Source organism: Rattus norvegicus, chromosome 16 (genome assembly GCF_036323735.1).
Source record: "Rattus norvegicus strain BN/NHsdMcwi chromosome 16, GRCr8, whole genome shotgun sequence".
Classification (NCBI taxonomy): domain Eukaryota; kingdom Metazoa; phylum Chordata; class Mammalia; order Rodentia; family Muridae; genus Rattus; species Rattus norvegicus.
Window position 1 is genome coordinate 82,652,291 of NC_086034.1, and position 23,751 is coordinate 82,676,041.

The following is a 23,751-nucleotide window of genomic DNA, read 5'->3' on the forward strand; positions in this document are numbered from 1 at the left end:
ATAGGTATATATAGATGGGTAGAGATAGATGATAGATTAATAGATGATAGATAAATGATATTCCTCACTGCTAAAGACAGAGGAACATTTAAGAGAAACCTCATTCTTCTCAGGAAATCCTTCTCACGTGCTGTTGATTCCTCCATCCCTAAGGGCTGCCTCTGTGATCTGTACTAACGCCCAGGCTGTCCATGTCTGTGGTTTAGGATGTCTTTCATATCCAAACAGCTCACTTCTCATAACTCCACCCCTCACATGACTTATTGGACGCCTCTCCAGTAAGGCGGATTGCGAAAAGCAAGTTCTTTGTTGTGTGTGAAAATGTAAACCAGAATAGTGATTTATCTGTGAGCAGAACCCTTGGCATACTCGAGAGGAAAAATGTCCTTAAATCTTTGAAGTGTCTCTTCACGAGTAAACCAAGCAATGCGGTCTAGTCCTGGGGCAATGCCCACTGCTTGGCTAGGACAGAGGGAGGGCTGTGCTTCCTGGCCTTGTCTCCATGCTTCACTGGTTCCTCCCAGCAGCCCGTGTACAGCAGCTGTCTATTCTGTGGGACCTCATGGGACTCTGTAGGGTGACTGGGGGCTACACTGGGTCAAGAACGGCCCTTAAGGCAGCTGCAGCCCAGCCCAAGTCTAGTGGTATTCCCAAATGCCCATAGCTGTCCAGCGTCCATTGTGGAGTAGCTTCTAGGAGGGCCAGCTTCCTCAGAAGCCTCTTGGCTTCATCTGCCCCGCTGTGCAGCACATCTTAACACTCTTCCAGATCTGCCAGAGCCATAAGTCCTGTGAGATCGACCCTGTGAAACTGAAAGATGGCGAAAACCTTGAGAACAACATGGTAAGGCACCTGATTTGTTCTGGGACATTTTCCAAGGCTGGTCCTCTGGGGGCTCTGCTCATGGCTGCCTGGACACTTTTTGAAGATCTCAGTCAGGGTGGGGATAGCTGGGCCCTAAACCACTTCCCTGGCCCTTGAACCTGAGTACAGTATCGAGCTCACAGGAACTGTCGTCATCAAATACCCTGTTACCCCGTCCCCCACTGCTCCACTCATTAGCCTCTTAGAGGCTTCAACAGCTCCCACTGTCTCCTGAGGGCCCAGACCTGACCCATGAACTCTCCACCCTTTCCCAACTCGGGACAAACAAGCCTCTTCATATGGATTATGTCAGGTGCCTCAAGGGACTCCCATGCATTAATGTCCCCTTAGGAGTTCTTACAGACCAGACTTCATTGGGGTCATACTTCCAAACAGAAGTGCAGGTTCCTTGATCCTCCTGAAATTCAGTCTACATTCAGTGATGCTGAGCAAAAGGACCCGGGGGCTGGGCCACTGTACTCACCCAATACAGATCTTTACAGGGAGGGTTTGCAAACATCACGGAGGGCTGGGCTCCACTGTCCGGGGCATGGCTGAGGCTGTCTTGGCCTTGGGAGACACTGGGTCTATGCCCAACTCTTGCAGGAGAGCCTGAGGCAGTATGTGGATCGAATATTCAGTGTCATCACTAAGTCAGGGGTGAGCTGCCCCACCGTCATGTGTGACATCTTCTTCTCCCTGCGGGAGGCAGCTGCCAAGCGCTTCCAAGGTGAGCGAGCCAGCAGGGCTAAGCTAGGGGGATGTGCTCAGCCACACCAGACATCACGCTCAGAATCCCCCGGTTTCTGGGAAGGAGCGCCAGTCCTTCAGTGTAGGTGTGTCTCCCCCCCCCCCCAGAACTGCCTTTGCGTGCTTTCTTCTTGGGGTCAAGAATTCTGAGTCACTGCCTTGCTAAGACCAACCCCCTTGGGGGCCTTCCCCTTATCAAGAACTTCAAATGCCGGGGTGTCTGGGAAGAGGTTTCCTGGAGACCCTCTTCCTCAGACCTGTTCCTAATGCTGGCTCCTGGAAACACAGAGATGCCTTCCCTACAGCTCCCCTTAACCCCCCCCCAAAAGAACCCCACCATATTCTCATCGTAGCCTCCCTCCACACCAGGATATTCCCCAGAGTTCTTGGACCCTATAGGCCTGTCCTATGTAGACCAGATCAGACCTCTCAGGCCTCCAACCCCATACCCCTGTGCTACTGACCTTTCCTAGCCCAACCCCTGCCCCACCCACACCTCTCCAGGCCCCATATCTACCACTCCAAGCAGATCATCCCACAAGCAATGATACCCTCCATGACTATTCCACACAGGCTGGAGCTGGGTGTCTCAGGCCAGAGCAGCTTGTTCCCAGGGGCCAGCCTCTGGGAGACAGGGACCTTCCGACGTCCTGCAGACCCCAAAGTTCTGGGATTGCAGGCCTGAGATGGGAGGGAGTTTCCAAGGACAAAATAAAACAGTTGTCATCTCACCGCCTAAGGGAGCAGACTATGCAACAACAATCCTCAGGAGGTCTTGGTGAATGCAGTCACACCTATGACCTTCCGCTGCCAGACTGTGGCACAATGAGAGTTCCAGATCGGGAGAGAGAAATGGCAAGGAGACAGAGACAGAGAGACAGAGGAGTGAGTGAACACAGAGTGGCATGGACTGAGGAGAGAACAGAAGATACTGATCAGATGCAGAGACAGGAAGGGAGACCAAGGCAGAGTCTAAGCCAAATCTGGCTGGTCTGTGAGGCCCTTGGGAATTGCCAAGCAAGATGGGAACTCACATGTCATGCTTCTGTCCCAGACTGAAACTGTCCCCTGTCTGCTTCAGATGACTTGGATGTGAGGTACACCGCCGTGAGCAGCTTCATCTTCCTGAGGTTCTTCGCTCCCGCTATCCTGTCCCCGAACCTTTTCCAGCTGACGCCCCACCATACGGTGAGCGAGTTGTCCTGTAAGCCAGACACCCAGTCCTTCTCAGGCAGGCCACCCACCTCAACCAGCCAGTCCTTAAATAGCAGGTTTCCCTCAGCCAGCCGACCCTCCCTAACCAGCCAGGCTTCCAGGAGCAGAAGAGAGGGTGGGTTGGGCAGCTTGCTTTACTCTGACGGAAGAATCAATACTCTTCTATCTTATTTGGTATTTGTGTATGTGTAGGTGTGTCTTGGTGGAGGGGTTCACCATCAATCTCTTTCTTCATGTACCAGCTGTCTTTTTTTTTTTTTTTTTTTTTTGAGGACAGTCCCTAACTGGGATCCAGAGCTGGCCAATTAGGCTGGACCGACTGGCCAGTGAGTGCCAGGGGTCAACCTGTCTGTCTCCACCCCTTCAATACAAGAGCATATTACCATGTTCCATTTCTTACATGCAAACTGGGGATCAAACTCATGCCTGAATGACAACACTTTATCAACTGAATACCTCTCCAACCCCCACTTAATACTGTTTTACATAATAATTCATATCTGACCAGGGTCTTACCTGATACTATTAGTGTCCTCCCTACATCATACACACATATTTCCTCATCCACTTATGGTGCACATGCTATAGTTAAGATCTGGCTGGATAGGGCATAGACTCCTAATGAGGTGACAGATATGTCTGCCTGGCAGGGGCAAGGCGTAGGAGGAAAATAACCTCCTGCCAGGGGTTCACGACGTGACCTGCTGGAGCTTCCTTTGGTTTAAATTAAACCCTTTGTCTTAGTTAAGGTTTCATTGCTCTGAAGACACAACACGACCAAGGCAGCTCTCATAAAGGAAACATTTAATCGAGGCTGGCTTACAGTGTCAGAGGTTCGGTCCATGACCATCACAGTGGGAAGCATGACAACATGACATGGTGCTGGAGAAGGAGCTGAGAGTTCTACATCTTGACCTGAAGGCAGCCAGGACAAGACTGGCTTCCTCGGGAAGCCAGGAGGAGGAGGGTCTCTTCTGCACTGGGTGGAGCTTGAGCATAGGACCTCAAAGCCCCACTCCCACAGGGACGCACTTCCTCCAATAAGGCCACACCTCCTAATAGCACCACTCCCTGGGTCAAGCATTCTCAAACCACCACACCCTCCAAGCCATAGCAAAGCTGCAGACATTCCTAGCAAGGTTTGTGGGACTCCAGCTAGGGCTATAGTGGTCTGCAGTTTGCTCTAATGTTGAGAGAGTCCTTGTCATACCAGGCAGAGACTCCTCAGCTAGCAATTTCAGGAACCTGGGGTCTTGATGAAACAGGCCCCAGGCAACACTGACCTTCCTGAATCTTTACTGATGCACATACTTCATGCTATGGTAGGATTTAGACAGTGACATTCAGCGTTATACCTTATTCCAGGATTAACAGCTGCTCTTCTACAGAACTAATACAACCCACATCTCTCTCGTCCTGTTTCCTCAGGATCCACAGACTTCTAGAACCCTGACGCTTATCTCAAAGACCATCCAGACCCTTGGCAGCTTGTCCAAGTCCAAGTCTGTAAGCCTCTGTTCGTCATACCGTCTCTTTATGATTGCTGGGGTGTTGGGTTCCGGGGTGGGGTAGGGTTCCCTCTCTCTAGAAGCCATAAGTGAAATGTTTTGCATACAGGTGAGGGTATGTTCATCGCAGTTAGGGAGATAGCAAAGAGAATTAAAGCCAATGGCTCCTGCTGTGAAAATAAACAGTCCATTGTGTCCTGCTACCTCTGCCCCTACCAGTCATTGTGGGGAGGCTCGCCCCGGCCATGGTGAGCAGAGCAGCCCCATCCTACTGTTTAAGTGGACAAGGTAGCTGAGCCCCCTCAGCTTTATCCCAGGACCTTCAGCCATAGTAGGCCAGCCCTGTGGTATTGACCTTGCTGCCCTGGGATGTTGGTGCTGCAGAAGTAGACCCAGGGAGGGCCGCTACCATTCATCCACATGCAGCCTTTGCATCCTGAACAGCAACAGATCCCCTCTGACCCCTTTGGTCCCAAGCTTACATTTCTCCCTTTATCATGTGCCCCAGACCAGGGGTTTGGTGCTGAGGTCTCTGATCTGCCCTGAACTCCCGTTCTTCTAGGCTTACCTTAGCTTTGATCCATGCCCATAGCACCAGGCTTCATGACTCTGTAGCTAGTTGGGACTTCCTAGCAACCTCTACGGCTACTGTTTTACCATCCCAGCCGAATGCTGAAGCCTCTAGGTGGGGTCACATGCTTACCATTCACCCACGTGACCTGGGACCATCGTACCTGTCACTGTGTGTTACAGCTTTCGGATCTCGGCCGTGAGCCTCCGTGCTGGTGGCTCTCTGCATGTGATCCATTTCCTTTTAGGCCAGTTTTAAGGAGTCATACATGGCGACGTTCTATGAATTCTTCAATGAGCAGAAGTATGCAGATGCCGTAAAGAATGTAAGTGTCACCCCCTTGAAGGCACGGTCCCCCACATCCTCTCCGTGGTCATTCCCAGGACCTATCTCACCACCTTAACTGAGGCTGGTATGACAGCCCTAAAATTCACTATTGGCTCCCCACAGAATGAAGTATGGGGACTCACCCTCAGTTTTTTGTTTGTGTGTGTGTGTGTGTGTGTGTGTGTGTGTGTGTGTGTGTGTGTGTGTAAGGCCTTCTGTTAAGTTCCTTTCTGTGGTCGTGATAAAAATTAACCACACCAACTCCGGGTGGGGGGAAGGGTTTATTTGGCCTACACTTCTACATCACTGTCCATCACTGAGAAGTCAGGCCAATAACTCAGGAAGGAACCTGGAGGCAGGAACTGAAGCAGAGTCCAGAGGAGAGTGCCGTTGGCTGACTTGTTTTTCATAGCTCGCTTGGCTTGCTTTCTTAAACCACCCAAGACCGCCTGCCCAGGGGTGGCATCGCCTACTGTGAGCTGTTCCCTCCCACATCAGCCATCATCAATAAAGTGTCCTACAGACACGCCCACTTGTGAGTCCGATGGAGGCAGTGCCTCAGTTGAGAATCCCCCTTCCCCCCCATGTCTAAGTTTGTGTCGAGCTGACCGTAACCGGTCAGCACAGGTCTTACGCTGACTGTGTGTTTAATGCCCGTGTGTGCTGCCCTGATGCGGTAGAGAAGGGCACGTCAGGACCCTGGGATTTGCTTTTGCTCTGCCATTCAGAAGCAAGTCTGTGCAGCTTCTCTCTTAGAAATCCTAGAAGTCCCAGACAGGGAAAGGGAAGAAGCTCAGGGTGACCTTCAACTGATAGAGGGAATCCAGGGGATGGAGAGGTCACCCACTGGGACCAGGGGCAAGAGTGAGCTCAGCCAGGAAGAGCTAGTGGGATTCTGGACGGGCTAACACCTCCCTCCTATCAGGACCTCGGGATGTTCCAATAGAACCTGACGTAGGCCCAGGAAGCTCAAGTAGCATTGCTAGCACGGATGTGGCTCCTGGTGACAGCCCTGACGAGGTCAAGGCAGATAGACAAGACCTGGAGGGATAGACTGGACTAATATACTGGAGATAAGATTAACCCCCTGCTACACACACACACACACACACACACACACACACACACACACACACACACCAGCACTCCTAGGGCTCCACAGAAACAGACACTGTCCGCACACTTCCTCTTCTAATGATCTGATCTCCTCCTACCCAGTTCCTGGATTTGATCTCATCCTCCGGGAGAAGGGACCCCAAGAGCATAGAGCAGCCCATCCTGCTTAAAGAAGGGTAAGGAATTAGGTCTGGGCGGTCAAGAATGTTGTATGCTTGACCTCCTCCTCCGCCCCCACCCCTTCCACCTCACGGTCCTGCCTGAGGGGTCCTGGGAGTGCATCCTGCCTTTGTTTGCATCAACTCTGACAGACATGCCTACTTCCCGTGAGCCCTGTCCCGCCTCCCAGATCCCAGTCCCCAGCTGAGACTGTGTTTGGCCAGGCCCATGTTCCCTGCCTGTGTCTCTTTGGCTCCAGCTTGAGCCATCTGTAGGTAACTGACAGGCTACCTATTTTTTAAAAAAAAAAAAAAAATCACCTTCTATCTTAATCAGGTATTGTTCAACAATACATACAGACACCGCCGCGTGATGTGCATTTAATTCACAACCTCAAAGCGCTCGGCTTGTCTCATAATACTTAACTCGGTCCAGTGTGTAAGTGGCTCACAAACCTCGTCAGTAGTAATGAGCTTGCAGGGTAACTGGCCGCTGCAGGAGAGGGGCGCACTCTGCCAATACACTGCTAGAATCTCACGCTTTCTCATGCTGAGGTCTGGACTTTTACCCCAGATAGAAGTGCTACCTCTTGAGGTCACATCCTCCATGCGGCCCTTCACAGTTAGCTGCAGGAACATGGCGGCCCGTGTGCGGCGGTAACCGCGCCTCACTTCCATGTCCACTCACTCCTTAGTCCATTACCTGCCAACCCGGAGCTGTGAGGTCGGCTCTGCCTGTTTCAGCATTATCCGTTGGGTTAAGTCGGCCCTGCTTATGTGAGGCCAGAGGACCTGTGGCCACCTCAGCTGATCTATAAGCACCAGGAACGATGGCTGCCTCTTCCACCTCAGGAGGAAAAAACAGGTGGCGTTAGAAAAAGTCACTAATGCAGGTGGTTACGTGGGTCAAAAACTGAGCACGAAGATTCAGGAATCCATTAGCAAAATCCGCAAGTTCTTCTCTGTACAGCCACCTAGAGCCATACAGGCCTGCTCCTCGGTACAGTAAACTCCAACAGTCCAAACGATGCTGGGTTCACAAATTTTACACAAACCCCACACGCTGCGTTTCCTAAGAGAGTGCTAGTAGAAGGCAAAAGTGCTCAGAAAACCAGGAGCGTGTGCCCAAGGAAGTAAAGTGACAGGGTTCCGGTACCACTGCCCACCATGGCTCACGCGGGTGGAGGGCTGATTACTGTGCCGTACGTCGGGAGGTAGGCTCCAGCCTGACCCGAGAACACTCAGTGAGTGCCGTGTGTGCCCTTTGCGACAGCTTCATGATCAAGCGGGCCCAAGGAAGGAAACGCTTTGGAATGAAGAATTTCAAGAAGAGGTGGTTTCGCCTCACGAACCACGAGTTCACCTACCAGAAAAGCAAAGGTAAAGAGGTTTTCCACTCCCTCCCTCAGGGCCCAGCAAGGCAGGGAGGCTCTGTCAGCCAACAGTGCAAGCTTGCTGTCACAGGAGCCTGCGTAGCAGATGAGACCTGAGAGAGACCCAGCCCCAGCCTCTGTCCCCCACAGAATCAGAGGGTACAGAGCTGACGGTGGTACCACAGACCCTCTACCCCCCAACATTTTTTTCTTCTTTTTTTTTCCGGAGCTGGGGACTGAACTCAGGGCCTTGTGCTTGCTAGGCAAGCACTCTACCACTGAGCTAAATCCCCAACCCCAACCCCCCAACTTTTATCTCCTCAACTGTCTGTAGCATCTCAGTCCCGGTTCCGGGTACCCCTTTTTGTGTCTTTCTTGCTCCTGCAGAGCCCCAGGGTGGTGATTCAATAAAGAAAAGGGGAAAGGCCTAGCTAGGGGAGACGCTACTTAGCCAGGCCCCTATGTACCTTATCGGCCCGGGACCTCAAAGGATCAAGTTTCAGTCATAGGGATGGAGCCGAATGACTGTGCCCTACCCTAGATCTAAACCGACTAGTATGCCGTAGAGCTGGAGATGGTGTGGGCCATGTCCCTGTGGGCCTGAGTGAGATGCTTTGTCGCCAGTGTGAAAATAGCTCCAAGGTGCCAGGGTCCTGCCCATATGTATGTCCTGTGCTCTGAGAGCCCCATGCCTACCCCAGCCCCACATCCCAGACTTCAGGGAAGGATGGTCGAGAGCCCTCTGCTGCAGCCTTGCAGCCACTGGGCCATGCGGAGCCTCACGCCTGGGGTGCGCTATGCAGCTAAGCACAGCTCTCACACCTTCTGTGCTGTAGGTGATCAGCCGCTCTGCAACATCCCCATCGAGAACATCTTGGCCGTGGAGAGGTTAGAGGAGGAGTCCTTCCGAATGAAAAATGTGAGTGACGGCCCCTCCCAACCCAGCAGGTACTCCCTCCTTCTCCTTGTCCACCTCTCCTGTTGGTGATGCGCCCTCCCCCACTACCCTGCATATCCAGACCCAGGGTCTCTGCCACTTGGACACTCAGACATTCCATCTCCTTCTCTACCTGGCCCAGTGGTAGATAGAACCTACCGGAAGCTAGGTAAATGGCTAACACTGGCTAGACTCATAGCTAGCCCCTGATCCCATCCTGTGTGATCAGATGTTCCAGGTCATCCAGCCAGAGCGTGCACTGTACATCCAGGCCAACAACTGTGTGGAGGCCAAGGACTGGATTGACATCCTCACCAAAGTGAGTCAGTGCAACCAGAAGCGGCTCACAGTCTTCCACCCATCGGCCTACCTGAACGGCCACTGGCTTTGCTGCAGGGCCTCTTCAGACACCGCTATTGGCTGCACTCCCTGCACTGGGTAGGTCCATGGCTCCGCAGCCCTGTTCATCCAGGCCCAGCTGTCGGCTTTTGCACTAAGATACAACAAACAGCTACTCGGAAACCACGTGCACAGAGCTGTTCTCCAGACAGCCCTTGGTGTGGTCCTCCAAAAGGCTCCGTGTAAGCTGGTGGGAGCAGCAAGCCTTCAAGGTTGCTTTCTAAGTCCTGCCTGGGGCAGAGATGTCTTCAGGAACGGTAGGCTTGGGTGGAGGGCCTGTCTCTTCTACAAAGAACATGAGTGACTTTGTGCGTGTTCCTGAGAACATGTTTAACTCACAGATGCCTCAGCCTGGTTTCTCTACTTGGAAACTGGCGTAGGCCATCGCCTTCCTGGCCCTGTGGTCAGCTGGGCCTCCTGCCGTTGTCAGGGTTCTACCAACTCTGTCAATCCTGGAGGTGGCCCAGGGCCATGAAGATTGGTAGCGCCCCTTGTTTGACTCTTACGTAGCTTGTGCACACATAAGAAGCCCTGGCAACCTCATGTGACAAGTCCTGAAATGGAGTGCTACTCAGGGTCACCCACCCTCAGGCTGTCATTTAACCCTCCCAGAGCCTTGGAGTAATTATATCCAGCTTCTTTAGTGTAGAGCCCCGGTCCCAGGAAGGTCCCTTCTCATGGTTCTCAGATCTGTGTGTGTGGCCCTGTATTCCCAGAACCCTCCAGGGAAGGGATCAAGGGTTCCCTCCAGCTTTGGGCTATGACAGGAGCCAGAGCCTCACACAATGATGGGGATCACTTCACGGATGAGGGGATTCATGGACTTGTGTGTGGGAATATTCTGGGTCATTCCTGCCCCACGTGCCCCAAGAAGATCCTTTCCCATATCACTAATGTATCCTAAGTTTGTCTCTCTATCTCTGTCTGTCTCTGTCTCTGTCTCTCTCTCTATCTCTGTCTGTCTCTTTCTCTGTCTGTCTCTATCTTGTCTCTCTCTCTGTCTCTCTCTCTCTCTGTCTCTCTCTCTCTCTCTCTCTCTCTCTCTCTCTCTCTCTCTCTCTCTCTCTCTCTCTCTCAAAAGCAGTGTTTAAGAAAGCAGGCTTACCCTTTTGCATTTGCTGTCTTGGACAGTGGGCTCCCAGCAAACATCCAGCTGGACATTGATGGGGACCGTGAAACAGAGCGCATCTACTCTCTCTTTAACCTGTACATGGGCAAGTTGGAAAAGATGCAGGGTGAGTGTGGGCCCTGGGTACCCACCGTAGGGAATCATAAGTGGGGATGTCACCACAGAGGTGTCCCTATGGTGCCTCTGGGGTTCCTTGGTGCCTGTGAGTGTCTGTTAAGCCACTTATGGACCAGGAGTTTGGTGCGGTTTTAAGAGCAATTGGTAATAGAGTAGTCTGGCTACGGGACATTCCGACATTTTCAGATAGAACTTAACAGGCAAACTATGAACTTCCAAATTCTTTAGTCTTCCTCAATGACATCTGTATCACCAAAATATTTTATTCTCTTGTGCTTTCCAGAGAGGGGTGTGTGTGTGTGTGTGTGTGTGTGTGTGTGTGTGTGTGTACATGTGTGTATATATACATATATGTGTGTATGTGTGCATATATATATATATGCACACATATGCACACACACATGTATGGATACACATGACTGTGGGCACATGTGAATATGCCACATGCCTAACAGCTTGTGAAACAGGCATGTTTCAACTATCTGTTACTTTGTCACCCTTAAGATTTACTTTCTGTATAGAATTAAAGCAAACAATCTAGGTGGCATGAATCAGATGTCACCCGAGCAGGATTTGAAGTCTGTAACTCAAAGGTGCAGGTGCAGAACCCACCAAAGTCAAGCGAACCTCTCGTCCTCCCTAGAGTTGGGAGGTCTCACATCGGTTCTTAGGGATTATGTGATGGGCCCATGCACACGGAAAATGTATATAAAGCCAAGAAATGGGCCTGCCAAGGGCCTTCTCATTTTCCTGCTCGGGCCCAGGGAGCTTTAGTATGCTTGATGAGATGAGGGCGGGACCTCGGGCTGGTGCCCACATGGGAGCCCAGCCACATCTGCTCTCCGGGCACCATCCAGTGTCGACTGACTAGCCTTAGGGATACACAGTGTATCAGGCATGGACACACCTATGCACAGACAGCACAGGGTTCTTGAGCAACACGCGGACTCACATTCACGGACCTATCTGTCACGTCTTCACACCCAGCAAGCCTGGCGTTCCCAGTACCTACTGTGAGAATGCATGCAGCCATGACCTAAGGCTGCTCAATGACTCAGAAAACATGTAGCCAGCTGCGGGCAGCGCCAACTACAGTAGCTGAAGCAGAGTAGGATTGGAGCCTTGGAGAGGTCGGGGCCTCTGTAGGAGACTCAGTGAGTACTGAGGGTGATGACACCCGAGAGTAGGCGCCTTCTTGATGCTTCTAGCAATATCGCATAGCCTGGGGCTTTCCTGCACTGTGGAGCTCCATTCCTGTCCCAAGACCCCCCATCCTCCCTCAACTTGGAAAGCCTACCCTCCTCAGTCTGAGGTGCCTGGTTTCTCTATGCAATTCCCCCCAGCTTCTGCTGCCTAGCAGCCTGGGCTTTGCTTCCGTCACTGCAAGTACAACCACCTCATAACCGTTCACTATATTGCGTGACCATCTTTGAACAAAGGACAGGTTTTATCTGCTGATGCAGAGGAGATGCCAACAGCTGTTGGTTGGTTGGTTTGATTGGTTAGTTGGTTGGTTTGGTTGGTTGGATTGGATGGTTGGTTGGTTGGATTGGTTGGTTGGTTGGTTGGTTGGTTGGATTAGTTGGTTGGTTGGTTTGGTTGGTGTGTTAGTTAGTTGATTTGGTTGGTTTGCTTGGTTGGTTGGGTTAGTTGGTTGGTTGGTTGGTTGGTTGGATTGATTTGGTTGATTGAGTTGGTTGGTTAATTTGGTTGGTTTGTTTGTTTGGGTTGGTTGGTTGATTTGGTTGGCTTGGTTGGGTTAGTTGTTTGGTTTGGTTGGTTGGTTGATTTGGTTGGTTTGGTTGGTTGGTTGGTTGGGTTAGTTGGTTGGTTGGTTGGTTGGTTGGGTTAGTTGGTTGGTTGGTTGGTTGGTTGGATTGATTTGGTTGATTGAGTTGGTTGGTTAATTTGGTTGGTTTGTTTGTTTGGGTTGCTTGGTTGATTTGGTTGGTTGGATTGGTTGGTTGGTTGGATTAGTTGATTGGTTGGTTTGGTTGGTGTGTTAGTTAGTTGATTTGGTTGGTTTGTTTGTTTGGTTGGGTTAGTTGGTTGGATTGGATGGTTGGTTTGGTTGGTTGGTTGGTTGGGTTAGTTGGTTGGTTGGTTGGATTGATTTGGTTGATTGAGTTGGTTGGTTAATTTGGTTGGTTTGTTTGTTTGGGTTGGTTGGTTGGTTGATTTGGTTGGTTTGGTTGGGTTAGTTGATTGGTTTGGTTGGTTGGTTGATTTGGTTGGTTTGGTTGGTTGGTTGGTTGGTTGATTTGGCTGACTTGGGTTGTTTGGTTGATTAATTGGATGGGTTCATAGATAGATGGGCAGATGGACAGGTAGATGGATGAATGAACAGATGGATGGACAAATTGATGGGTAGATAGATGGGCAAATGAGTAAATAGCAGATAGATGGACTTAGAGGTAGCTGGACAAACAGATAAATGAATAACGATGACTGTAGGTGGGAATAGACAGACGGCTGTTTATGAACAGACGAGCAGGTAGACGAGTGGATTGACAGGAAAGCGAATGGATGGAAAATAGACAGTTGAGAACTGCCCTCGCATTTTCTCCTTTGTGCCTTAAGGGATTGTCTGACAGTCAGATCCATCCACTGTGCCTGAAACCTTAGCACTCACTTCATCCAGCACCACGTCCTGTGAAGGTCAGAGGCTGTGCAGCTTACAGGCTTCTGCTCCACATCGTAGTGCTGTCCTGGTCGTTTTGTTGGTGGACGATTTGTTTTTGTTTTGTTTAAATAAAAACCTCCTCTCAGATCTTCCCCACCCATCCAATACCACTCCTTTTTCCTTTCTCTCTCTTTAGAAAACAAACAGGCAAATAAATAAATAAATAAATAAATAAATAAATAAATAAATAAATAAATACAGGATTAAAAAAGAAAAAGCACAAAAAATGTACACACACACACACATACACACACACACACCATAAAACCACAAAACCAGAAGCCATATTATATAAGCAAAAGACTAGTAAGATTTAAAAAAAAAAAAAAGCCCAAACAAAGCAACATGAAACAAAATAAATTACAAAATATACTACTGAGTTTGATTTGTGTTGCCGTCTACTTCTGGGCATGAGGCCTGCCCTTAAACGTGGTTTGTGTACCCAGTGAGACTTCATTGGAGAAAACAAATTCTTCCTTTGTAAACAGTTGTCAGATGGAGAATGAATGGATGGATGGACAAATTGATGGGTAGACAGATGGGCAAATGAGTAAATAGCTTCTTGGCTAGGGATGGGAGCTTGTGTGCACGGCCCCCTCTCAGTACTGGGATCCGGTCTGGCTTGGACCCATACAGGCCCTGTGCATGCTGCCTCAGTTTCTCTTCAGGCTCACGTGTGCAACCATGTGTTGCGAGTGGAAGACACTGGTTCCACAGTGCTGTCCATCCCCTCTGGCCCTTGTAGTCTTTCCACATCCTCTTCTGTGCAGTTTCGAGTCCTGAGAGGAAGTGTAGACATCCCACTTAGGACTAAGTGTCGCCAAGTCTCCCACTCTCTGCACACTGTGCATTCTAATCCTTTGGGATATCCCGTTTCTTTACATAAGCTCCTTCTTTTACCTTTGGGGCTTATTCCCATCTAATCGAAAAGTCCCTTCCTCGGTGAGCCATGGCTTGTTTTGTCTGCTAGAGGTTGTGTTGTCCAAACCCTGAGCAGCTTCCTTGTCCCATGGTGGTATGGCCTCTCCTCTGGCCAACCCACATGTGCCTGCTGTAGGTCCTTAATATTCCCTCTGAAATGTGCTGTGCTTGGTCCGGGGCTTGGAGAGAACCTGTACTGGAGGCTAACATTTCACCTGCAGTGCTGAGCTATGGAGAGAGTCCCTGTGGAGGACAATTGACCCTGCTCACCATGCTGTGCCCCTAAGCAAGCCAAACTGTCCATCTACTGGCCAGGTTGTACCACCCATCAGACCTGAGGATTGACTGGGGTGACTTTTGTAGTACGTGGTACCAGCATCTCGTACACGGCATCAAATGTGAATCGTTCCAACCGTCACTCCATTCCACTTGGGTCAGCAACAGAGACCAGGGAAGACAATGGCTGCACATGCCTTGTAGTCTCCCACGCATACTGCTGTCAGCCAGGCCCTCTGAGACCTGCCCCCACTGTGTCTCCAAATGTCACATTTACCCGAGTCAGAGCTCTGAACATGGACTAGCACCTCAGTTTCATTCTCAGATGGTCGAAGTCGAGGGAGGGTCGGTCAGTAAAAGCAGGTGTCCGTCGTCTCAGTTTCTACACACAGATTCCATCTCAGTCATTGTGTAGACAAGCGAGTGGCCTTGCTAATGTCCACAAACACAATACAGTTCCCTGAACGCTCAGCTGCACAGGGGCCTTGGTTTCCTTTCCTGGTGCTGATAGAACGTCCTGACAAAAGCAACTTGAGGGAGAAAGTGTTTGTTTAGCCCAGATTTCCAAGTTACAGCCCACTGTTGGGGAAAATCAAAGCAGCGGGAACTCGAAACAGCCAGTCACGTAACATCCACAGCAGAGAACAGTGAGTCAGGGTGTAGTCAGTCACACCAGTGCTGAACTCATGTTCCGATGCAGTCAAAATCTCCTGCTTAGGGAATGGTGTCACCCATAGTGGATGGGTCTTCCTGCTTCAGTTACCATAAACATGATGATCACACACACACACACACACACACACACACACACACACACACATGCACATACATGTCAGCCTGGTCTACATAATAGCTCATTGATACTCTCATCCCAGATGACTTTAGACTGGGTCCAGTTGACAATTAAAGCTGCCTCACTCCAAGCAGTTTCCATTCCCTTACTTGATTTGTTCTCATTTATACCGCTTTTATTATTTCCTCTCCTGGTTCAGAATCAATTTAATAATGCCATCAGGAATTCCGACTCCGATGGCCGGCTTAAGGGCTGACCTCTCTGTGTTCCCTTGCTCCTCTATGGTTTGCCTTTCAAGTCCTGTATCCCTCGTCCTGAGAAACATGAATAGCAGAAGCCAGTGGCTCTCTGGTCAGTCCTGTGGGCCCTAAGCCATGATGCAGCCTGCCTCCCTTGGACCCTGTCCACTGTCCCCTTGAGTGAGGGGACTGTTTCCGTTGAGTGAGCTCTGCTTTGCCCCCTGACTCATTGAGATAAAGAAGTGAGTTCGTAGCCCGTATCACCCTCATCTTGCTGGGTTGGGGGTTGGCTAAGCCCTTGGTGTTCTCTTCCTTCCAAATGCTTCTCACTTACAGGATGGGAAAGCCAGGCGTCTCCCAGGTCCTTTTTGTTTAACAATTCTACTGACCTACTTCCCTCTTCCCTGCTTTTGCAGTCAGGAGCAACCTGCTCTTCCTCCGCCTCTTCACTGAGAAACCTCCTTGGCTGAATATTCGTGTTATGAGCGAGTTCTGTCTTGCAGGGAACAGATCACAAGCCCAATTCAGCCAAGTTCTTTGTCACGTTAAGATCACCTCCTCTCTGTTTGTAGCTCCGCCTTAGTCTGAGCAGAATGGCTTCGACTGTCAGCTGTTTTCTCAGTGTTACAGAAGCACGGCCCTGCCCTTGCTCCCCCCCTCACCAGAACCGCCTGCCTGTCCAGCTCTGTCCCCAGGAGTTGCCAGCCCCTTCTGTATGGGTCCAAAACTGCTCATGCCCTTGCTCTAGAGCCGCTCTCACTTTTTGTATCTTCTGCCTTGGCTGCTTTGTACTGCCATAAACTGGGTGTTCGTGGTCTTGGTGACAGAGACCTCCTCCTTCTCATTGCTCTGGAGGCTGGGACGTCTGCATTCCAGTCATCCTTCACACTGCTGGTTCTGGGGAGGGTGGTTCTGACTGCAGACTGACTTTCCACTATGCCCGAAGGTCTAGAAGATGCCACTTTTAACAGAGGAACAAGTCTCATCCATGAGGGCTCTGCCCTCGTGAGTGGACCACCTCCTGATACTGCACTTAAGACTTCTACATACAAGCCACGCATGTGACACTTGCCTATAATCCAAGAACTCAATAGACAGAAGCAGGATGACCTCAGAAAGTTCAAGGTCATCCTGATTTACATACTGAGTGCAAGCCAGTCAGGTAGCACAACAAAACTTGAGCTCAGCAGTTCTCAGCCTGTGGCTTTCGATCCCCTTGGGGGTTCAACAACCCTTTCACAAGGGTTGCCTAAGACCATCAAAAAACACAAATATTTATATTATGATTCATAACAGCAGCAAAATTCCAGTTATGAAGTGGCAATGAAAATAACTTTTTGGTTGGGGGTCACCACAACCTGCAGAACTGATTTAAAGGGTCACAGCATTAGGAAGGCTGAGAACCACTGCTCTAATTCAACAAAACAAGCCAACCACATAAGCAAAGACTTCAACATATAACTTAGAAAGAAAACAAGCTTTCATTCCATGGCATATGCAGAACTATAGGTAGGGCTTGAGTACCTAGCCTGGGTATAGGTCTAGCCTTGGACAGTGAGAATAGCAAACCAGCTCAGGTCCTTGTTGATGGCTGCAGTGGGGGTGATTAGGAAGACAGTCTGGGGAGATAGGAACAGTAGAGAACAGAGATCCTTGGCCACTGTTGGCCATGCCTTCTCTCCTGTTATCCTCATAACTGACATGTCCTGGCCAGAAGCCTCTGGTAAGTGACATGGGTCAGGCTCTGTACTCTTTGTAGAATCGGTGTTCATCCTGATTGCCCGCCAGACAGCTGAGCCCAGTGTGTATGTGTGGACATCACTCCTGGCTTGACTGGTGGGCACATGGCTTCATGAATGTGAAGCTCACCCCATAGGGCTTGGGGTATGAGGTCTCAGAATGTAAACTGGAGAAACCTTGACTATGCAGCCCGCCCAGAGGGCTCAAGGCTGGATGGTGTTTGACCCTGGAAGTGGCCCCTTTCTTTTCTGAGGGGAAGCTCTTGGAGGGAGGGAACGCAGAGACATGGTGAGGGGAAGCAGATTCCTGAGCCAGGCCCCCGTACTGACACTCCGCCTTTACGCACACCTTGTGGCAGAGGCCTGCGGCAGCAAGTCCGTATACGATGGCCCTGAGCAGGAGGAATACTCAACATTCATCATCGATGACCCCCAGGAGACGTACAAGACGCTGAAGCAGGTCATCGCTGGGGTGGGGACCCTTGAGCAGGAGCACGCGCAGTACAGGAGGAACAAGTTCAAGAAGACGAGATACGGGAGCCAGTGAGTGTTGGGGTGCTCCTGAGCCACTGGGGTTGAGAGAGAGAGAGATCTGGACCCTCAGTGACCATCCACCTCATGTGGGAGGGTCCTGGAGCTCCATGGAACTCAGAGACCTGGTCTTGCCTTAGCCTTTCGTCTCCTGCAGAACAGGCATCCAGCTCTGTTGTGTGCAGGGAGCTAGGTCCATCCCACTAGCAGCCCAGTTCGAGGCCTTAGAAGGAACTTGGGGCCACCCATCTGCCATCACACACACATCCTTTGTTACCTCTTTGGACCACTGGAGGCTGGGCCACTAAGCTGAACACATTCTTGTCCCTGGTTGAGGTGGGAGGGGGGTAGGTAGAGGACTTAAGCCAGATGGGGACATTCAGCCTCTCCAAGTCTGGCCACGTGGTCCCAGGTGGATCAAGCTTTCTGGCTGAAGAGTTGGAGATCAGGCTCAGTTCCATAAAGACCTGGACGTACCCTGAGCTACATGCAGCAGGTGGTATGGTGCTGCGTCCACCCAAGGGGACTTCTCTGGGCACGCATGTAGCCCACAGGGGGCCCAGAACCAGTATGCCCTCCCAGTACTATCCTTCCCCAGGGAAAGATACAGCGATGTTCAGGAACAGTATCAGGACCCAATCCCAACTGTGTTAGGACCCTTAGAGATGGCCATGGCCCGTGTCCTGACCGTCCCCAGGTACTCACGGGGCTGAGGATTAGCATCTGCGGGGCATGCCGACTCCGACCTCAGACCTACCTGGACAGACTCCCAGCCAGTCTCATCATGCTGCCCAATCCGTTTGGACACGCCTGTGGTGGTCCACTTTTACCTCCCATTGCTTTGCTCGTATCAAACATGCATGCCGGCCTCGCAGTCCAAAGCTCACAGGCTGAGAACAGCGAGAGGCTTCATTCTGCTTCTCATGGAAGGAGCTGGGGTGTGCACTCACCCGTAGAGCAACAGTTACCAAGCACCCACAATGCTCCAGGCCCTGTCCCAGCGTAGAGCATCTGCCAGAACACAAGAAGACAAAGCCATGCCCTCCCAGAACACATACAACATATATATGGGCACATCCTGCAGGCGGTGCATATTCCATGCAGTACACCTGTGTGTGCACAGCCCACATATGTCCACACTAACACAGGCTTACGCGTGTGTGCATCTGCCACACGTGGTCAGAACACAAAGCCAACATGTATGAATGTATGTATATATGTATTTATGATGTGTGTGTTCTAAATGTGCTCCACACACAAGCACACATGATATCTACACACATGGAGCATGTGACATGCACAGGAGAGACCTGAGTCATGGTGAGTGCTTCCTTGGGGTCTGCTCTGTTCCCTGTTCCCTGTGGATCTGCACTTTCAGTGGGTTTTTTTGTTTGTTTGTTTTGTTTTGTTTTGTTTTATGATGAGCGTGCCAAACAGGCACAATGACAAAAGTACAGTGTCTGTTGGGGTATCGGGGGGCAGGACCTCACTTTCTCCTCTCTGCTCGCTCTCCAGGGAGCACCCTATTGGAGACAAGAGCTTCCAGAACTACATCAGGCAGCAGTCTGAGATCTCAACCCATTCCATTTAAGGTCACAGCACTTCCCAGAACGGTGCTGTTGAGCCACACCAGGAAAAAGCAGACGAAAGAAGACAGAATACATACATGGAGAGGAACCATGTTCACCCGTTCACTCGGGCCCCACCACGCTGGCGGGGCCACCGAGAGCCAAGCATGCTCCTTCCCCAGCAGGAACTGTTGCCTGGGCTGTGCACGCCCCTCCGCTGCCAGCACAGGTGGTCTGAGCCATCCTGGAATGTATGAGCATCGTCTTTTTACTCCTTTAATCGTACAGGGATCCAGGGATCTGTTAAATAGTAGGGAACTGTGGACTCTGTCTAAATCTGTTCCCCCCGTGGTCCAGCCCCTCTTTGCAGCGGCACATGGTTCGTCCATGTTAGCGTGCACCTTCTGTAGTGTGCACTGTCTCTTGTTCCTTGCCTGCTGGTCTCTATTACATGTAGCCGTCTGGCCCTCGCCCTAGACGTACATGTAATCCTGCCCTTCTACCTAATCCCTGCTCGGGATGTTAGAAGCAGTATTTTCCTGTCAGCCAGCAGGCACAGCCTTTGCCCTCAGCTTATGCTGGTTTGTTCCTGGCTAAAGAGTTTTGTGGCTGGGATGGGACAGGATGGTACAGAAACCCCTTGATCTTTGAGGACATGGGGTCCTTTTCTTTCTTAGAGTCCCTGGAGAGGGAGGGCTGTGAGCCCAGTCTTCTCTGGGTGACCATCACCCCTCAGTTTGAACACAGGTCTGGATGCCGGGTAAGGTTTTAAACTAGATTCCACATGCTTGCTGCCTTGGTGAAAGTTTGGGAAAGGTTTTTAAAAATGTCGTTTTCCAAGCTGTCTTTCTTAATGTTCTTAAAGGATCGTTTCTTAAATAGCATTTTGATTTGAGGAAGTATGGAACATCAATAGCTATATGCATTAAAGGGGGTTGACCCAGGGGAATCCAAAGGGGACAGTATTTGATTTCTCACAAAGCCAAAGGGTCCTCAGGGACGGAGCTCTGGGATAGAGGCTGCACTGTCCAGCAATAAAGGCCAAACGTGGCATTGCACACGCCTATGTCTCTGTGAGCCCAACAGGCTACACGTGGCACTATCTGGAGCCACTTTTGATTGGGGTGGGAGGGTCCTGAAACAGACAAGACAGTCTGTGCCAGCTTCGCCCCACAGTGCTGCTGGAGTCACATCCCAAGCTGCATCTTCAGAGGCTGAGAGGGGCGGCTCTGGGTAGATGTTGCTAAGGGACACTACCACGCATCTGGTACCATTTTCTCTTTCTTCATATCTTGGGAGGTTCACTCTGCATCTGGAAACATAATAGCATTGGATGGCATAGCAACGGAAGATGAAAAAAAGTCGGTAACTTGTGCACTGAACATGTTTTTAACTTGGGTTTGTAACAGTGTTTCTGTTTATAAGATACTAACGACCCTGATGTATTTTACTGGCCCATTAAAGCAGATGTTTTATTCTTTCTGTGGAGTGGTTTGGATTCTGGGAGGGGAGCAGTGCATAGGAAGTTCCCTCCAGGGAGGGTGGCATCCGTGTCAGACCAGGCAGGTGTGGCTCTCATGACCGGTGGCATTTCTGACAGGATGTCATGGAAACCCATCACTAGGCTGAGGGGCAGCACTGAGCACCCAATTCCCTCTCCTCTCTTCTCCCTTTGGTTTTCACTCTTCACCGTTAGATTTTAATTCCACTGGGAGTTTAATGGGAGTCAGACCCATTAGAAGAAAAGTTTGGCTTTGAGAGCACTGATTTTTTTTTCCTCTGGGGACTTTCTGGGGCCAAGAACTCAGGCCAGAAGGCCACCCAGGACAGGGTGAAGCTGGCGTGGGTCGCTGGTCAGTCTCCACTGGCCACAAAGGAAAATGGAGTGGAACAAAGAAGATAGGGCCCTGCTCCTTGGCTCTTGTCTGCCAGGGACCTCCCGGGAATGGAATGTAGGGTGTCTGCTGCCACAGGCATCTGTTAGTCTAGTCAGCTGGAAGCAAAACAAAAACAAACAAACACCCCAAAACAAAACATCAAGAATTGGACAATACCAGGACAAGAGGATTGACCTCATGTCCAAGCACACCCAATCAGAGATCAGCTCACACTGGAGCATGCCCAGTCAGGGCTCCAGTCACACCAGAGCGAGCCTGCTTAGGACTCAGTTCACACCGAGGCATGCCTAGTTAAGACTCGGGTTACTCTGGAGTGTGCCCAGCTAAGTCCCAACTCGCACTCCAGCGAGCCTGCGTAGGGATTCGGATGACTGGGGTTAGGGAGGGTTTGCACCTAATCTCATCAGGTTAAGACCAGGGAGGCTAGGGATAGACCAGTCTCTGTGGGGTAGAAAACAGACCACCAGGAATCTTACGTTAGGCCGTGTTAGCTCAGGTTGTGCTCCCAGCAGCATCTGCTGAAGGCATCACACCTGAAACCCCGGGCACGCCATGTTTAAGGAGGGGGTCTGGGGAAGTTATGACGCTGAAGTCAGATCACCGGTGTGAAGTCGAGTTTCTAGGAAGAGCACCAGCCTCCACTGGGCGTCTGCTGATTAACTGGTAAGACTCTCCGTGCGTGTGACTAGGTTGGATGTTGCAGGCCCAGAGCCTAATTTAGGTGGGGCTTTTTTATTTTTTTTACTGTAGGATACCTTAAATAATCAAGAAACATTTGCATTTAAGGTATGAAATGTCATGACTGTTATTATTAGAGATCAATTGTCTTCTCTCCTAATTGGTCTGACACCTCATTTTTTATCACTGTTACAAATATTTGGTCCATGGTATCTATGTATGTATTTTGAGTTCTTTATTTGCATGTGTGCCAGATGACAGAGCAGGGTGTCGGATCCCATTGCAGACGGTTGTGAGCCACCATGTGGGTGCTGGGAATTGAACACGGGACCCCTGGAAGAGCAGCCAGTGCTTTTAACCACTGAGCCATCTCTCCAGCCCCAGGAAAAGATAATCTTGTTAAAAAGAAAATCTAAAGGAATGTTACATTGTTAAATCTCTTCTGTAATGTGACTTTTCATTTACCAAGAAAAATCTGGCATGGTGCCAGTATAATAGCATTCACAGGTGAGAATTATAATTTAGATATTGAAGATCAATTTCCCCCTTTTATTAAAAATAGATTCTTGGCCAGGCGTGATGCATGCCTTTAATACCAGCACTTGGGAGGCAGAGGCAGACAGATCTCTGTGAGTTCTGTCTACAGAGCGAGTTCCAGGACAGCAAGAGCTATACGGAGAAAACTTGCTTCAAAATAAAACAAAACAGATACGATTCTTTTCTTAATATATCCTAATCTCACTTTCCGATCCCTCTGCTCCTCCCAGTTCCCACCTCCCCTCCCCCCAGATCCATTCCCTTTCTGTCTCTCGTTAGGAAAGAATGGGTTTCTAAGAGGTAACAACCAAGCACTACAAAATAAGACATAATAAACAGAAGCTGTCACATCGAAGTTGGACAAACCACAGAAGGAAATGAGCCTGAAGAGAAAACTCATTCATATGTTCAGGAGCACCCATTAAAATACTAAACTATATAAAAAAATAGTATAATTTTATATAAAATACTAAAATATATACCCAGAGGATTTCCTTAAGAATTAGATTTATCCATGTCACAGCAGGTTAGAGCTAGAAGTCTGGCCAGAAAGAAAAGCAAATTATAAGATAGCAATCTAGATATTCCACGTACAAATAAAACAGTTCATAGAGTATAATTAGCTATAAGTACAGGAGAAACAGAGAGTCAACCTAGGAAGGTTTGTTTGTTCAAAGGGCCCAATTTCCTCATCTACACCTTCACTCTAAAGATCATGTTCTGGATTACTTTCAGTATGTCACTATTAGATGCCACATTTTGTCAAATACCCATGATTAAAAAAAAAAAAAAAGCACCAGCTCTTAATCGTGATTGGCTAGTCGGTTTTAATGATACGATCCAGGAGTTTCTTCCTTAACCACTTTACCAGTTTTTCCTCTCTCCTGAAGCCTGGTCTCCTGACTGCTCAAGCCTTTGCCACATCAGTTCCTAGGAAGTCTTCCCTGTAGACACGGAACTTTCATAATACTTAATAAATGACATGTGATACTTGGCTTATAGAGAGAACCAGAAACCAAAGTCCCTGCATGGACCAGTGCCTTGCCCTGAACCTTCTCCAGGCTGTACCTGATACGAATATCAATGATTGTGGATGGGTGGGAATATTGCAGGTCTGAAGCCTGATTAAAATTCCTCGTGGACTCTCTTGAGCCACCTTCACAGCCGTGCCTTGCCAGCCTCGCAATCTGTGACTAACTGGAGCAACTTTTTGGAATGTATTAACAAAACCCTAGTTTCCCCCAACCAAAGGGCTATGGATGCCATCAGACAGCGTCTAAGGCCCAGAGCTGAGATTCTCTGCCTTTTTTATAGCCCATCTATATAAGTTTTCCACCGGTGTATTTGAAAAGGGCCTGTTTCTGACTTTCTTTGCCCTGCTAATGTAAAAACTTGAAGGGGCTGAATATGCTTCCGTGATAAGA

The 23,751-nt window shown here is 49.9% G+C and overlaps 1 protein-coding gene across 1 annotated transcript in view; it reads left to right on the top strand.

The window, feature by feature from the left end:
* The window catches only part of Rasa3 (RAS p21 protein activator 3), a 113,972-nt gene extending 94,735 nt beyond the window's left edge, over positions 1-19,237 (top strand). Inside the window, 12 exon segments of the mRNA NM_031574.1 lie at positions 769-843; positions 1,471-1,594; positions 2,696-2,802; positions 4,258-4,335; positions 5,156-5,233; positions 6,454-6,527; positions 7,783-7,889; positions 8,719-8,801; positions 9,049-9,257; positions 10,350-10,453; positions 17,475-17,658; positions 19,162-19,237. Of these exon segments, the coding sequence (NP_113762.1) occupies positions 769-843; positions 1,471-1,594; positions 2,696-2,802; positions 4,258-4,335; positions 5,156-5,233; positions 6,454-6,527; positions 7,783-7,889; positions 8,719-8,801; positions 9,049-9,257; positions 10,350-10,453; positions 17,475-17,658; positions 19,162-19,237 (1,299 nt within the window).
* Positions 19,238-23,751: the final 4,514 nt, after the last annotated feature.